General features: G+C 38.6%; 1 protein-coding gene across 8 annotated transcripts in view; it reads left to right on the plus strand.

Moving 5' to 3' along the window:
* The window catches only part of COL12A1 (collagen type XII alpha 1 chain), a 136183-nt gene that overhangs the window by 43653 nt on the left and 74358 nt on the right, over positions 1–18172 (plus strand). For 6 of the 8 annotated variants that reach the window (XM_072999628.2, XM_072999609.2, XM_072999621.2 and 3 more), the window contains exons 14-19: positions 5351–5620; positions 7628–7894; positions 13628–13820; positions 14540–14661; positions 16971–17120; positions 17207–17326. In XM_072999628.2, coding sequence (XP_072855729.2) covers positions 5351–5620; positions 7628–7894; positions 13628–13820; positions 14540–14661; positions 16971–17120; positions 17207–17326 — 1122 coding nt within the window. The remainder of the gene's footprint in view (positions 1–5350; positions 5621–7627; positions 7895–13627; positions 13821–14539; positions 14662–16970; positions 17121–17206; positions 17327–18172) is intronic. The other 2 variants (XM_072999637.2, XM_078385765.1) reach the window with 1 other exon arrangement.

Here is an 18172-nt window from a genome sequence, read left to right on the forward strand (position 1 = left end):
GTTGTACGAGTGGAAGGTAGGTTTTCTTCCTGGAGATAATGGCTTGTAAACTGGCAATGCTTGTGCAAGGAGCACAATCCTGTGCTACTACCTTGATGAGACTTTCTGCTCCACAGAGGCTCAGTGAAAAGGCCTTGGTTACTACTCTAGGCAGTACTTAAGGGTATTCATGGAGCATCTGTAATACTTCATTGTGTAGTTCTGTTGACATTGAGAGCAGAAACTTCTGGTTGTGTATATTGTGTACCCCTGGAATAAGGTTGGATGTGCTTTCGCTTCATTGTACCAGGAGACAGAACTGCAAAAATGTTAGCCTTAAAAAAAGGGAGCAGGAATCGTGTGCCATGGGAGAATCCTGCAGCAACTTCATTGTTAAATGTTTCCGAAGTGCTGCTGCCTCTTCCTCTGGTCCAACAATCCACAAGCAATGCAGCAGCCCAGTGAAGTGAGAAATCAGCAGAGAATTGATGTGTATGCAGTGTAAGTAGTGATGGTATGCAATGAGCATCATAAAAATGCCCAGCTTTCGAGTCCCTAAGGAAAAAGACCCCCCCCCAGCTCAGTATGGTTACACACCTGGTTCTGTTGGATCCAAGTGGATCATAACAGTGGAGAAGTTTCTAAGTAACCTAAATAAATATCAGTAGCATTAAGTAATGGAGGACTTAAGTAAAATCCAGCAGAATCAAAGAAGAGTCTTGTGGCAATTTACAGGTTAAAAAGTCTTATTTGGTATAAGTGTTTGTGGACCACAGACCGCTTCACAGGCTGCAGTTCACAAAACCTTATACCAAATACAACGTGGTAGGCTTTAAAGGGACCCAGGAATCGTTGTTGTTTTTGTTGCAAGAGACCACCCTTTCAGAAGGAGTTAAGATATGGAAGCAGCCTCTTTTTTGTCTAAATGCAAAGATCTCCGTTATTATCAGGAAAGGACAGTATTCTCCCTGGTAGCTTTACCAGCATGTGCTTTGATTGGACCAGCCTCCTCTCCTTCAGTTCATTTTGCCATTCTTGGAACCAATGGCACAGTTGTCCATTCTTTTCTGCAAGCTTCTGGTAGATATTCTTGTCTGTCCTTGTCTTTTGACATCTTTGTTGAGGACAATTTATTCTTGTTCTGGAGGTCCCTTGCTTGCTTGCTAGCTTGCTTGTTTGCTTGTTTGCTTGCTTGCTTATTTATTTATTTATTTATTTATTTATTTATTTATTTTCATTTAAGTGGTTGTATGATGATCAGCTGTGGAGATAGCTAGGTTACAGAAATAGAGATTATTTAGTTTTCTGATGCCATTTCAATGACCGTATCTGATTTTACCAAGATTTTCATTTGGATATGTTGATGGCCATGTGTAAAAACATGAAGAACCATTTTATGCATGCTTATTTAAAAGTAAGCCCTGTTATATTTAATGAAGCTTATATTCATACAAATCTATTTTGAAATGCACACTCAAAGACAGAGGAGAAGAATGAGTTAGATGAGCTGTAAGGAACTATGGGATAGAAAGTAGTGCAGGGAAAAGGAGAAGCCATGTGTGATTGAATTTATCTCCTGCTCCCTTGTTTTGTTACCCTTTCTCAAGAACATTCAAGGCTGTCTCTTGCTTCAAATTATTAACTTTTAATAAAGAAACTTTAGGGGTTTCTACAGCAGTCTCAAAAGGTCCAAACTCTCTCTCTCTCTCTCTCTCTCTCTCTCTCTCTCTCACACACACACACACACACACACACCACACAATGGGGAGATGATGGGATGCAACAAACTCGGTTCTCCCAAGTGCTTCATCTGGAGTTCTTCTGTCCTCAAGACTGATTCTCCCTGTTCTCCAGATTCCAAGGACCATGTCCCAGGCATCAGCACCCACAACAGAGACATGGCATCAGTTCCCCTTTGTTCTGTGCTTTATCCATTTCTTGGATCTGTGACTATCCTCCAGGCCCCCACCTGGAGGATAGTCACCCCCTTGGGAGAAGGAATTCATTCCGCTTTTTATCTCCTTATTTTTCCCCTCTTGAGCCACTTTCTCTCTTCCTCTTTTTCTTTTTCTTTGCTCCTTTTCTTCCCAGTAAGAAGACTTATGAGGAGGACACAGTCTTCCTTGTGTTATACTTTGCCAAGGAAGATGATGAGGCTGATGAACAGAAATTGCCAAAACGCTGTGGATTCTTAATTAGTCAGTTGTTATTCTGTTGTTTATAATGGGGAAACAATCCAGTTTTGCTGAGTTTGTTAGCCTTTTTTGTGTGGGAAAAATGGTAGGTTGGCACTACATTATTTATTTAAACTAAATCTGATTAGGAGGCTAAATGTTTTAGTGGGCAAATAGAGTTACATTTACTTCATAGTGCCTCAGGATTCTTTCATTAAGCAACTTTTGGAAATTAGCTGATTCAGATGTTGGCTTTATAGAGCTTCTGCTGAAATGATGAGGGAAATCTATGTTTGCGCCTCAAGAGTTCTGGAAAGTACAGTAATTTAGTTGTACTGAACATTTGTAGCTAAACTTGTACATAGCTGTATATTTTAGTAGCAACCAGCCTTTTACTAGTCCTAAGGTAAGAGCCAAAAACATATAGGAAAACTACTTAAATGAAGTTATTGTCTATGGCTGAAGATGATGGAAACAGTAGACAAGGAAATGGAATTTTGGAAGCATTCATCTCTACATGGAATTGGGCTTTCATAAAGTGCCCCAGATTGTTTCCATATCATCTGTTCTTTATGCTCTGGCAGTGATGAAACATCAGTGATTCCCAGTACATGAATGATGGAGTCTTAATTATGTCTGGAATGATTTTGCATTTTCATTCAGTGTTAATGTCATGTTCATTTTGATTACTCTGGAAAGGAATGGCTGTAGGATGAAATCTAACAATAATTTGCAAGAAGAGTAGGCCCCTTGAACCGCTCACCAAATCCCCACTGATTTATGGGGCCTAATCTAGTTGTGATTTACTACTGGATTTCTGCCATAGAGTTGATCAGTGAGTTCTATTGGTTGTTGTGGGTTTTTCGGGCTTCTTGGCCGTGTTCTGAAGGTGGTTTTTCCTAACATATCGCCAGTCTCTGTGGCCGGCATCTTCAGAGGACAGCAAACTGTGAGTTCTATTATTTATTTGTTTTTCAAACACATTTACAGATGTTGTGGACAAAATGCAAAAGGCAATTTGCAGCACAATCAAGAAGAGCAACTATAAAACATCAAAGAAATGGGGAAAAGCTGCACACACTTAAAAACAGATAAAAGCAGTGTTAGCCAGTTGGACCAAAAGTTCTCTGAAACAAAAAAGCTTCCAAGATCATGCTAAGAACTAATTAGTGAGCAAACTCAGTGAATCATCCTAAGTAGTTTATTTTTAAAAAAGACAATACAATTAACAGGCTCTGTTCCTTGTGCTTGCCAAATTTACTTCTGAAAGATCTAGCAGCATTTCCAGCAGAGAAACATTTGATGATCTGCACATATGGGAAACCACTGGACCTGCTTCGCAATCAGTGTAATATGCTGCCAGTGGTTGGCCTTTCTCATAGGAGTGATTCCTAATCTTGGTCCCCAGATATTCTTGGACTGCAGCTCCCAGAAATCCTGGTCAGCACAGCTAGTAGTGAAGGCTTCTGGGGGGTTTATGCTAAGAACATCTGGGGACCCAATGTTGGGAACCACTGGTCTATAGGATAGGTTGTCTAATTTTGCATTCATGTCTGGTGCATCATTGACTCAGTCCATTAGTGCATCTCACATTTCCTTAGTGCTCTAGTGATAATGAAGGGAACATCTGCCATGATTCTGTAGACCTGTTTCTTAAAATGTTTGTGAAGGAAAAACAGCAATAATGGTAAATCTGTTCTGACACACAGCTAATATTTAAGCTTGTCTCTCTTAGCATATTTTCTTAGAGATTAGAGGGATATCTTCCTGTAAAGTGTGCAAAATAGGATTAGGACTCAGGAGTCTTGGGTTCAAATCCCTGTTTGGTCTTGGAAACTCATGAGTGGGGGGAGAAAATATCCTTAGATATCTCATTTACCTTGAAAAGCCCTATTAGGGTCAGTTCTGACGTTACAGTGACAACAGCTACTACTATTACTACTACAACAACCATGTTATTCATAATACTGTGCAGTGTCTGCCTTATGAAGCACAATGTAAGCAAGTTATATATTTCTTCTTAGTAGGAAAGCTTTTATCAGCTGTTTTCAGCTATTCGAGGCCTGTATTTTCCATTTAGTCTTTGTGTATTGCTTGGAAAATGGAAGTATTGTTTTGTGCGACAAAAATACAGTACATTCAATACCACACAACATACTTGGTCCACACAATTTACTTTTTTTTTGCAATTGACATGGGCTGTATTTTATTGTGACAAATACATTAGTTTTCTCTGTTAAAGCTAGTGGTGCATAATTTAGTTGAGTATAACTGTTCGAAATATACCATTATTTTGGTAGTTTCCATTATATATTGTTAGCTGTTGTTTTTCAGAGTTAATTGTTAAAAATTGCATTATATCTGCAGATAATTTAGTACTGAGGTCATAGTGTGGCAAAAGTTTGAAGTAAAATAGCCAATGTAAAGTGGCCTGTGTGTTTATATTACATTAAAATATGGAAAGAAAAATCTTTTATTATGAGACATCTGCAAATTCTGTCAGTACAGTTTTTCCACATTTTTCCCCATTTGGATTACATTCATATTCTTTAGTTGAATGAAAAATCCACATTTTAAGAGCAAATGCTTTGTTGAAGAATGTTGAAGAAAAATCTGGTGCAAGTTACTTTTCAAGTTATAAATCTAGTCCTTTGTTTTCTTCTAGGAAAACTGTTCTCTCTGGCTTCAATTTTACACCTAAACCTTTGTTTAACTCAGGGAATTCAGTGGTATTTTCAGGACACAGGCAAAATCTCAATCTGAAGCTATAGCAAGGCAACATAGGTTCTGGGGACCTGGAGAACCAGTAACAACTTACTAAAATGTTGTATTGATGTCTTAAGCCTGCTCTAAAAATATCAATAGCACAATATCTTACAGCCATCTTGTACTGCTTGTGCTGAAGTGTTAGTGATAGTCACCAGATTTTGCAGTCCTGTGTTTTTAAGCAAAGCACTTAATAACCCACTCCCCGAAAATCTGCTTAGTACCACATAGGGCTAACCTCTTCTATGTAGGTGTGTATGTACATTTAATACATGAAAAGCGTTATTTCAATTTTAGGTAGCTGGGAGTTGAATTTTAAAAGGATGAATACATTAATATAGATAGATTTTTTTAAAAATGTCATAGTTGCTTACTGTATTTACTGGCTGAATCTTAATCCACAATATTTCATTTTTGTTCCCATCTTGCAGAACGTGGCTCTCCTCGTGACTTGGTTACTAAAGACATAACTGATACTACTATCGGAGTATCATGGACAGCTGCTCCAGGGTCAGTTCAGTATTACAGAATTATATGGAAGTCACTTTATGATGATCAGTCCGGAGAAAAAACAGTACCTGGAAATGTAGTTGATACTGTACTGGAAAACCTACAGCCCGAGACTAAATATAAGATTTCAGTCTTGGCTTCTTACAGAAGCGGAGAAGGAGCGCCCCTAGAGGGCGAAGCTACAACTGAAGGTAGTTAAGATACAGAATTACTGTAAGAGATAACATAAGTTTGTTTGCTTTGCTTATTTATAGGCTTGTTTAAAACATTCATACTCTCCTTCGATGGACTTCAAAGCAGTTAAAAATAACACAAACCAATAATTTGAAACCACCATTACAATATAATAATTTAAACACTTAAACAGCAAAGGGAAATAATAGCATTTTACCTGTAGAATTATTTCAGTACTTTGAAAAATCATATTCTGGAGGTCAGCAATGTATAGTCCAAATACTCTGCTGAAAAGGAAAGCTTTTCATCAATTTGAGGAAGACTACAGCTGAGTGTGTCCTTGGAATGAGATGGAAAGGAAGAGATGGAACTGAGAGTCATCCAAAGATTAGTAGCGTCAAATCCCAATAACCTGGTTAACCTCTCTGAGGAGTTTCAAACAGATATTTAATAGTTGTTGTGGGTTTTTTGGGCTCTTTGGCCATGTTCTGAAGCTTATTCTTCCTGACGTTTCGCCAGTCTCTGTGGCTGGCATCTTCAGAGGACAGCAACCTGTACTCTGGCCGGCATCTTCAGAGGACAGCAACCTGTACTCTGGCCGGCATCTTCAGAGGACAGAGCACGGACTGAGTTCCTACTCCAGTCCTCAGAGGATGCCGGCCACAGAGACTGGTGAAATGTCAGGAAGAACAAACTTCAGAACACGGCAAAAGAGCCCGAAAAACCCACAACAACCATTAGATCCTGGCCGTGAAAGCCTTTGCAAATACAGATATTTAATAGTTTGGGGAAGAAGACAGAACACTGCAGCACACCAGCGACAAGGCATCAGCCAGGGCCCTCACACTACCAAGTTTTCAGGAAAGAACTGAGATCATCATCATCATAGAACTGCAGAGCTGGAAGGGACGGCAAGGATCACTGAGTTCAGCCTCTCTCAGGCAGGCACAGTGGGGGAATTGAACTGCCAACCTTTCACTTAATGTAACGTGTCTTCTGCTTCATTTTCAGTAGTAACAAATACCATTTGAAACCGAAGATGTTCTTTTATGCTTTGTTTTAAGCTTAACCTGTCTGGGATCTTTGGTTCAGTTACAGATATAGTCCAGTAGAGTTAGGAGAAAGGGCTGTAGTGTGTCAAGCTACCCCCTTCTTCTGTACTCTCATGTTTCTAATGGCAGACCACTACTTCCCCTTTCCTTGGATGCTTGATATACCAGAAGCCAAGGGCTGGAAAGTGTTCCCGCATGGCTTTGAAGCTTGATGACCCAGCAGCAGAGGCTGGCTGGCTGGCTGGTCTAACAGTGCTGGGGTAATTAACATCACCACCTGCTATGGTGCCTGCTTTTATAGTTTTGAATGTTACCACCAGAAAACAGGAAGCAGTGTGGGATAAAAGCAGAGATTTCAAAGATGTAGAGAAACAGTATATCCTCTGTGGTTAGAAGTTGTTTATTAAAGTGGTGATAGGGAGTCATTGTCCAGAGAAAGCCATTTTAATTATATGGGAGTGAAGGTTCCGTGATCATAAGAAGCCAAGAAATTCTTGTCTTTCCAGAACCAAATGAAAGATTAAATTAAAACTGGATTTTCTTGAGTTAACTAAAAGACAGACTTAAAATTAGATTTTTAAAAATACTGGGAACACACTCCCCTCTTTTCTTTTTCTTTCTCCGTTGCTAGTTTTAAGAAGCTGTGTACCATAATTAACTTGATGTTGTCGTTTCAACCTTGGTATACTCAAATTGGGACAAAACTGGGTTTATCCCAAACCTGGGGATTCCTTCTCATAAAAAAAAATCCCAAGTATTAACAAATATCACTTTGGGAAGGAACTGAGGGGTCTCTCTGTCTCTCTGTGCGTACACAATTATGGAAAATTTCAGAAATAGTTTGAGTTGTCATCCTGTTCTGGTGCATTTGTAATGATAAATTAAGAGGAGTAATTAAATTAATTAAAATTACTCATTTGAAAAATATGTTTTAAGGAACTGTTTCCTTCCCCTTTATTTTATACTGAAAAGTGTCACCAAGCTCCAGATCATTGAGGGTGGATGATGAGAAGGAGACGACAATGAGAGTTTCTTGGCAACCTGCACCTGGAAAAGTAATCAGCTACCGTGTAGTTTATCGACCCCGCAGGGGAGGAAGACAGATGGTCACGAAAGTGCCCCCAACTGCCACAACCACAGTCTTGAAACGTCTCGAGCCTTTGACCACTTATGACATCTCTGTCATTCCAATGTACAAAACTGGGGAAGGAAAACATAGAAAAGGCGAAGGAACCACAGGTACAAATCTCCACTCCCATTTTGGATAACTCCTGATTTTAAAAAAAAAGGTCTTCATGTAAGCAGAAATAGTTGTTAGTTTCAAAGACTGCATTGATTGGACTGATGACCAAATCAAGGTATATAAAATCTTCTGTAACCTCTGGGGGCTTTAGTCAAGAAATCAAGATACTGATAGATGTTTTAAAGATTTTGCAGCTAAAGAATTCAGAGTATAGGAGCTATTTTTGTCCTGGAGAAGGGTGGTGTAATGTGCGAGAAGGGCTAAACTCCATGGGAATTGCAAGGAATTATGAGTGTGGTAATCTGTCCATTAAGCTGTGGATAGCAAGGCTCTTTTTTTAAAAAAAAACCCTACCAAACTCATAATCGCTTGTCGCTTCCATGAATCTTAATTAGAGATGGGGGTATTTGTATGCATATACAAATACGAATACCGCTGCACAGGTGGTGATAATGAGGGTCCAGCCCCATGGGGCCGGATGGTCCAGTCACAATTCTGCTGCTTCCGCGACCTCCATGGAGCATTCCAAGGACTCTGAAGATTGTGATCTGTGAGCCATTCTTCAACCTGGCAGAGGGGCTTGTCATCCCGCCTCCTCCCAGGAGTGGTGAGCCAATCGCGATCTCTGGAACCATTGGAAGGCTTCACGGAGGTTGCAGCAGTGGCGGAATTGTGAGAGGGTCATTCGGCCCCATGGAGCTGGACCCTTGTTATCGCTACCTATGCGGTGATATTCATATTCGTATATGAATACCCCATCTCTAATCTTAATCCCACCCACCCATTTCTCCTGTCCTCTTCACAGAACAAAAAATTATTTATTTATTTTATTTATACCCAGCCTATCTGGTCATTGCAACCACTCTAGGCGGCTTCCAGACCAATAAAAAATAACAAATAACATATACATATAGCAAAATGAAAAATATAAAACAATAAACAATAAACAGATTCTTCAAGATGGAAAGATAACAAAGGATAAGTGAAGAAAGAAGAATTAACTGGAGGGAAGGCCAGAGTTTGAATTCATTAGCTATAAAAACTTCAGCTGGGAAAATTTCTGCAGAGTACATGCCTACTGTTTGGCATCTCCTTTCTTCGTGGTTTGAATGTATAGTGAATGTTTCCAGTCTGGGCCACTGTTTGTATTTGTTGGCATGTTCTTGTTATTTTGATAGATTTTATTATGTAGCTTGAAGTAGCTCTACCAGTATCCCATCTACTCCTGGTGATTTCTATCCTCCGGATGCTTTGGAAATAGTTTATACTCCACTTTCTAAAATTGTTGGCGCTTCTAATAGAATTTTTCTTCAAAGGAATCCGTCATTTTTGCATTTCTTCTGTTTGTTGTTCCCATTTTTGTTTTATATTTTCTCTTGTTCTGACAGTATATTCATTTTAATTTTTTAAGCATCCCTAATCTCGGTTTAAACTTCCCTTTAATTCCTTAGATATTATGGAAAATATCTAAATTTTCCTTTTATGGTTGTCGTTTCTTCTGTTGCTTTGCAACAGTTATAACATTTATCTTTGTTCCTATGTGCTAGTCATGGAAAAACTGAATTTAGTTTTCCATTCTTCCATTCTTTTCTTTTCTTTTCTACCACTACTAGAATTTAATTAATTTGTATGCTGCACTTTTTTTTGGGTAGGGAATACAGAAGGTAAAAGGGAGTGGGGGAAGGGAAAAGATTTGAAGGATAGGAGAATACAGAGTATACACTCATCCAATCTTTTCATATTTCAATAAAAATTCAGCTTTCTGCTTTTTTTTAACTATTTGATTACCCTCCAGCTATCAACTTACAGTTATGTTTTAGTTTAAATCTAAGTTACTCCAACTGAGACCATTTGTAAAATACATCCCCTCGTTCAATTTCCTTCTGCCTCGGACAGTCATTCAGCCCGCCTGAAAAGGTATCCATTTCTGTCACTTCCCATATTTTCTCAGTACACTCCTCTTGTTGCCGTGTCTCTTTTTTCTTCCAATTTTTGGAAGAGAAGGATGAATCCAGGACAGTAATCCAAATTTTAACATCACATTTTTTGGCTGTAGTAGCTAAATAGCTCACTGGGTAACTCTTTATCCCATCTATGTTACCTGGCATCACACTCAATAAAAGCAGTTCTGGAGTTAGTACAGTTTCATTTAGCTGGTGTTTAACATCTGATAACTTCTCTTTCATCAGAATTTCCATCTGAATGAGACGCTCATTTACCTGCTGAAATCCTGTTATTATTGTCTTTTGCATGTTAGCCTGCTATTCTTTATCTGATTTTTGTGCCCCTGTTCCCAAATTTTGAGTTTGGGTAGACAAAGTCCCCAACATTTGATATTTTAATTTTTTGGAGGCCATTTGAATCTTTCCAATGAGTAGGGTCTGTATAAATAATACTATATCCTTAACCAAAGTGACCAACCCGCAAATATCTTTCCAAAGTTTCCACTATTTTATCAACAAACTAAACCCACAATCATAAACCTCCCCTAGGTATTTCCTCCCATCCTTACACAGATAGTATAGTATATAAATCAACTTTTAGCCCAACAATTTAAATTACAACCTTGGCAATATTATTAGAATCCTACACAGTCCAGCCCCCCCCCAAAAGTCCAGACTAAACAGCAGACACAGGGGGTCAGTCTCTCCAGTAGATATCCTTATAACCCGTCAAACTCCAGTCCTGGTTTTCCTAGCTCCTCAGACTAGTCGGTTGCGTCATCTCGCTGATGGTTCACAGTCCATTTTCTTGCTTCCAAAAGCTTATTCCTCCTTCTCCAAAAAACCCAGCAAACTTCTGTTATCAGAGTCCCACACAGTCTAGGAAGAATGATCCAGGCTAAACAGCATTCACAAAATTTCTGTTTCTTAAAGCCTGACCAGTGGTATTTCACTCTGGAATTTTTTCCAGAAACAAAAGATTTTTCTGTCTCACTGTCTCTCTTTCGGCCTTGAACCAGCTTGCTGTTTAAGAATCAGTTTCGTTTTTGAAGAAGCAGGCTGGTAAGCAAAACTCGCCGCTCCTTACCTTCTTCGGCCAAGTATTTTCATTCTAATTTCTTTTTCATCTTAATGAGGTTGTTCATAAATCAAAGGCTTCAACTCGCTTTGTTATTGTCAATTTTCAATGCCATGTTACTTGTTCTCCTCTCCTTGGGGGTTGGGGGTGGAGTTGGTCACAGCTGTCTGCCAAAATGGCTCCTGCATCCGATCTGTGCTCAGGTGAATTTTCAAAGGGAAGAAATATCAGGTTGCCGCCCAATTTTCTTACTTCTGTTGCTCACCAACTGCTTTAGAGAGACCTCTCCTGGTTTCCCCTTCAATCCTCCATTTCTAGAGGGATCCCAGACCGGACGGTTCCAGCTTTTCCTGGGAGCTGTTCCCTGGAGCTGCTGGCGGCACCGCAACGAAGCTCCGCCTCCATTCTTCCATTCTTTTCCAAAACTTCCATTCTGCCACCCTTTAATTTTGTCTCTTGTCTGTTACTAAAAATTATATGAATTTCATAAACTGTCTAACAAGTCTCCCTCCCCCGTACTTTCTCTCAACAGGAACAATCTTTTTGCATTGTTCCCTGAGAATATCTCTGGTTTCAGTTCACATTTTGCCTGGTTCATGGTCCATTGAATTTAGCATTAGAAGGTGTATCTTTCATTATTTCACCTTCTCTTAAGTTTGCCCCCTACTTGCAACCTGAAGTGGCATTTTCAGTCTTGCTCATGGCAAGATTAGGATTGTAGTATAAGCCATGTAGTATAAGCCATTTGTCACGTGCAAACCACAGAAGCCCCATGTTAATCCTTCATTAATTATAATAAAGGAACAGAAGATTAGTGAAGTGGGCACAGATAATATAAATTGAATTTATGTAGGAATCTTCTAGCTCAAACTCATATGCAGCTTTGTGTTTCTTTGTTAAAATTTGTGCTTTCATCATGTTTAATTTGGAATTAACTGAAACAGAACTTGAAAAAGTTATATTGTTGGAATGTAGCTCCCAGTATCTGGTCCTGTGGGATTCTGGGAGTTATTCCCCAGAAAAAGCACTGTTTTATAGGACCAACATGATGGCAAACAGCTCGTTTTGTAGCAGTTAGAAATTAGGGGCTTGGATATGCTGCTGTTTTTTCTTGGATTTTATTCATGGCTTAATTTGTGACAGCGCTCCAGAGAACTTCATCTCAGAAATGCTTTCAGTTCCAGCCAAAGATCATCTGCAAATTATTAATAAAAAAAAGAATAGAGTTGAGCAGATTCCCACCAACATATGTCTAGGCTTAACGGGGAAACTGTTTCACTCTGATAGAGAACTCAGATTCCACACAGTCTTGAACCTCTCACTCTCCTGATATTAGACATTGAAGCAATAGTTGTGTTAAAACTTTCATTTTTGCCCTGGGTGGGGAAAAAAAGGAAGTCCTCCAAAAACAACAAAAAAGCATTTTAGTTGACTTCATACTTTAAGGGCTGCGGCCCAAGTCATTGATTTGGCCGTATAAAATATTGTACTGTGCTGCTCGTATCCACGAAATCAAGAGCAATGTGAATATTTCATCTTACTCTTATAGGGGAATTATAATATGTTTGAAACTAATTAGAAGCCATCAGTAGCGAGCTAGGTTGATGCTCTTTCTTCAGAAGCTCCAGTTATGAATGGCCACATAAGATCTGTTGCTGATACAGTCATTCTGTTGCAAGGACAGTGTGGTTTAACAGGATCATATAATTAAGTTTCATTATCTGCCAGCTATGAATTGGATGCACATTCACTTCTTCTAAATATAGCCTTGGCAATGTACTTTTTGTTTGGGGAGTTTGAAAGGGAAGAATGCATCTGTTTCATTCCCAACCAAAATCTTTGGCTTTTGTTCTTTGAGATTAGATCGCTGTCTTTTTAAGCTAAAACAACAAACTGAACACGGGATGCCATTCAAACCAGAAACAAAGTTGGCTCAAGAGGGAAAATATTACTTGCCAAACCGGTAGCGTATGATCTCAGCCCTGTTTAATCTGCATTGGCTGAACTGTTGGCTAATAGTTGTATAGAATTCTTGAAGACTAGCCTTATGGTGTCCTAAATAGTTTGTGTCATGATGTTTTAGAGCAAGGGAAGGAGCCTTTCACTCTTTAGATGTTTTCTCCTACAAAATCCAAACTTCAGCACTCAGAAAGGATAATGATATGTGTTTGGTGGAGTTGTAATCCAGTATAGCTAAAGAGCCAAAGGTTTCTGACTCCTACTCTAATGGCTGGTGATGTGCTCTTTTGTGACTTGCCACAACTATGATCAGTGGGTGATGCCTTTTGGGTTGTTTCCAGAGTGAGAGCCCACAGGTTTTGTGGCATGTAAGGAAGAAACTGATGGGGTAGGAGTGAGGGAGCCTCCCCTTTTGATTGCTTCTTGATAAGAAGGGCGTGTCTCCAGTGATCAAGCAGCAATTAGAAGATAGGAAGTCTCTCTCTCTGTGTTTCCTATAGTTTTTACACATGCAAAATTCAAAATCAGTGGCCACCGATTTCTACAGAAACTGCAGGGCCAGCAAAAGGGGAGGTTTTAGCCTTTCTATTAATGTCATTTTAAAAGACTGGAAGTAGAAACTGCTTTTTGCTCTGTAGAGGAAAAATGTAGAAGTCTTTTTTTCTAAAAAAAAAGCCAGTCCTGAAACATGGGGCTATCATCTGAGTACAGCAGAAGTTTAATTTCACGGTATTGCTTGACTATTTCAGCCTCCCCATTTAAACCTCCCAGAAATCTGCAGACTTCTGATTCTACCATGTCAAGCTTTCGAGTAACCTGGGAGCCAGCCCCTGGGGAAGTAAAAGGTTACAAAGTAACTTTCCATCCAGTTGGAGAAAACAGACGCCTCGGAGAATTAGTTGTGGGGCCTTATGACAACACGATTGTATTGGAAGAGCTCAGGTATTGCTGATTATAATTTCCTTCCCTTTCAATATTTATTTATTTATTTAGTCAATATTTAGGCAACCATAAAAACTTGTTAGCTCAGAATCACTTCCCATAGAGAAATAGCATGCTCATCATGTAGTTCTGTTTCTATTAGTTTAGCCACTTTAGATGCCAAAGATGGGATAGAAATATCTGAAATAAATTAAATAAGCCAATGATATTGGTGGGGTGAAAGGTAGGTTAGAAATGAAAATTTAATAATATAAAATGGGTTTTAGGAGTCCTTACCTTTCTGCTGGATCATGAACAAATGTTGCCAGATGAGTTGAATATAATATTTTTCAGGTATAATGAGCATAAACTTGCTTCAGTAATATTATTACTCATATTAGGGACATTCAGTAAATGAAATATAACTGCAAACAATTTTTTGTCTTAACCTTCCTTATAAGGGCAAGTCAGTATAGTGTCCAGGTTAGACAGACAGAGAGAAGCCCAAGCTCAAATCCTCACTTACCTATATAGTTGTTCTTGGGGTGATCTTGGGCCAGTCATTATCTGCTACCTACTACATAAAAGTTGTTTGAAGATAAAATGGGTGAATTAGGGAGGGCTGTATGCCCTGCCCTGGGGTCCAGGGCAGGATATACAGGGTAAAAGGATAAAAGAGAAGTGAATGAGTCTGTGTAGGTGACATAGCCCAGTTTGATTTATATATTTTAATCATGCAGGGCAGGCACTTCCTATAAAGTCAATGTTTTTGGAATGTTTGAAGGAGGCGAAAGTACACCATTAATTGGAGAAGAAATGACCACCCTTTCAGATGCTACTGTAGTGCCAATTTTATCTACAGGTAAATATGGTCTAATGAGAAAAAAACCCCAATTAAATTCATATGTAAGAACTTGTTGTGCAAAATTGATAAAATGAACTGTTCCAACTGAATTAAACAATATCGTTATCCACTTGCAGGAATCGCTGTACAACAGAAGGCCTGCTTTTCAAGGCCTATTCATAGTTCTTTAATGATTCTCATGGGCCCTTTCCCTCTGCTCCCATTTAGTATACTAAGCAACAGGATTTTGGCCAGTGTGACTTACTTTTGAATAAACATATATTAACTCATATATATTAACTCATGAGCATTCACAGGGCATGTTAGCAGATGAGTGTCCTAGTGCTCAGTGTTCAGTTGCTCCTACAGTAAACAGGAGCAGCTCAAAAACATTTGAACTGTGGTGGCTTTACTGGGACATCCAATCCATAAAGTCTTTAATTTTGGCTAGGTCTTATTTATACGCCCTATAGCATTGTGTAGTGCCACCTGTACAACAGGAGTGACAGCAGAAACAGCAGCCTGCTGATAATTAGAGTTCCTTTTTTGATTTCTGGGTCCATACAGTTTGCATGCAGTGAGATGAAGTCATGCACATCCAGAAATTAAAAGATGATTCTTTAATCAATGGCAGTCTGACGCTGATGTCATTCCCATTGCACAGGGAGAGCTTCACAAGAGCATGCTGGCCTCTAGGTGCAGCTTCCTTCCTTCTAGTTTTAAACAGCTGAACAGCAAAAAAAAGTTTCAAGCAGTTCAACAACAAAATCATTAAAATCATAATAATCAATGCATTAAAATCAATACAACGAAGCATGCTATCATGTACTAGTGTGCCTTTTGCCTTTAATTTTTTTTTCAGAAAGTCCCACAAGCCTATTATTGCAGGAGCACATCTTTTGCTGAAGCAGCATGGTCCTGCATTACTAGGCTGGCAGGACTTTCCACTTAGTAGAAGCTCACAAAATGGTCAGTTTCAAGTGAGGAGCCCAAATGCCCACACAAGGTTTTTCTGCATGCACCCCATAGATGTTCTGCCCTCCAGTCCTGCTCCAGACTCCCCCTCCCCCAGAAGACAATCCTTTAAAACTCTTCAAGTTGAGATGTCATGTGGCACGAGAGATGGCATGTGGGTGCCAAAGAGGAATTGGTGAACTTCTTCTCACATAGGTGCACAAGGGTAGATCTCTTCCTTTCACACTTGTAGGTCTTTGATTCTGGCCAGTGCATGAACTTAAATATCCTATTTCCTGATTTATAATTGTGCTTATTAAAGACCAGTATTGTATTTTCTATGCAGAAGAGGATCATGCCTTTAAATTCTCAGGTACCTGGAGTAGTTCTGTTCATGAATCATGGATCCATTATGTGGAACATAGATGAACTCACTCTTTATTTCAACTCTGATGATTTTGCCTGAGTTGACTCAATGGGATTTCTTCCATGTAAAGACAAGAAGCTGTGATAGCATGAAGCCAGAAGGTTTTGCAGCTGCTAACATGATCTTCAGAGGAAAAAAAGGAGGAAGAATACATTTTGCCCCATTCAAATGGTTGTTGAAAGGATCATTTTAACCCTTGTGTCTTTTCTGCTTTGTATAAATGCACTGTGATTTCCACCATGTAGAAAGTGATGTGATCCTTATTTTTATGCCATCAACAATGGTCTCCACCATTTTTTGTTTTTCCTCTGAAGCATTAACAACTTTGTATAAATGTTTGTTTTTGTCACTTCCTATTCTTTTGTGTGTTTATGTGTGTCTCTATAACCTATCTATGTTGTGCTTTCTTTTATATTTTTAAATGTGCAACTTCTGCACCATCTCCCTTAATTAACTGTATTTTAATATGAATTTAATGTTATTTATTTCTGTATATTAAGTATATATATTAATTTCTAAAGATACTAGCTGAATAATCATCACCTGATTTTAAAAATGTTTAAGTACCTTGTTTTTTAATTGTTGAAGATACACAGTAACATAGTAATCACTAGCTACCTAATTTAAGTTCACTAACATGTTCACAAATAAAGATAAAGCCTTTGAATAGGAATATTCTGATGAATTTTATCAGTCTGTGGAGCAGAGATAGTCCATATACTTTACACATATTCCACAACCATGTTGTCTAAAATAATATGTATAAACACTTTGGAAGTCATTTCCCACTGGTAGGATAATGATTTTGAACTTTTAATGCCTGTGGAAGAACTTTGATCAGATAGTTAATTGAAGCCAGCATAACAAATAGTATAGTAAAGGATCAGGCGAAAACGGCTATAAGTTTGGTCCAACTAACATATTCTTGTTCTGATTGCTGTGACAGGCCTGGAATGTAAAACTAGAGCTGAAGCAGATATTGTGTTACTTGTGGATGGCTCATGGAGTATTGGCCGACCAAATTTTAAAACCATCCGAAGCTTCATTGCTCGTATTGTTGAAGTATTTGATATTGGTCCTGACAAAGTGCAGATTGGTGAGTCTTAAAGTGATTGGCTATTTTGGGGGGTTTGCGTGTTTCAAGACAACTTGTAACTAAGTGATATATTTCCCCATTCTCAGCTCTTGCACAATATAGTGGTGATCCTAGAACAGAATGGCACCTCAATGCACACAGAACCAAACAAAGTTTAATGGAAGCTGTGGCCAACTTGCCATACAAAGGAGGCAACACCTTAACAGGTAGGTATTTGCTTACTAATAACTGAATAACTACACTGGGTTTATACGTTGCGTTAATACATTGCATTTTATTATTACATGTGTACTACATCATGTATTATATATCTATCATAATATACCATACTATATTATGTAATCTGGAAGGATATTCTCCTATCCCTTATATGTTAAGTAAAGCATTTTGCATATTTTCTGAACTGGGAATTTAGATAGCACATACTAAATAATTTGGAAAACATTGTAGACCTTATTGTGAAAAAGGATCATGTACAGAAGTGCCTTCACGGAAGGATAAGCAGGAGAGCTACCGTAAAAGACGGGGAATGTTATCAGTTTATGCTTATAAACAACAATATAAAAATGGGATGAATGCAGAAGTGCTTGAGAGTATCAGAGAGAAAGCTTTGTGTTTAGATAGACAGAAAACAAGAAGTTATTTCTAGATCTGAGTCGTGTCTCATAGGAAGAATCTGGTTCTTTATTCATTTCGTAGCAAACGCCTGCAATAGAAAAAAATGGAAACTTATGGGATCATGGACAGTCAATACAGTAACATATGGCTCCAAATTTCTCTCAAGCAAATGATGTGTTCATACATGCGAAGAATAAGATACAGTGATGATGAGGGAAATGGAAATGCTTTCTTCCTAATCAGAACTTAAAGCTTGTAATGGTCTAAATGTCTAGGAAGTCAAACTATACGGAAAGAATTTATTTAGAAGTTTAAGATATGCTAGTGTCATGTTGATGTGATTCTGGCAATGTTTCTCACATGGTTAGTAATCTAAATACCAGTACCTCAGCAAGACAAAAGCTAATGCACCCTCCAAGAACATGACTATAGCA

Source organism: Pogona vitticeps, chromosome 1 (assembly GCF_051106095.1).
Source record: "Pogona vitticeps strain Pit_001003342236 chromosome 1, PviZW2.1, whole genome shotgun sequence".
Taxonomy (NCBI): domain Eukaryota; kingdom Metazoa; phylum Chordata; class Lepidosauria; order Squamata; family Agamidae; genus Pogona; species Pogona vitticeps.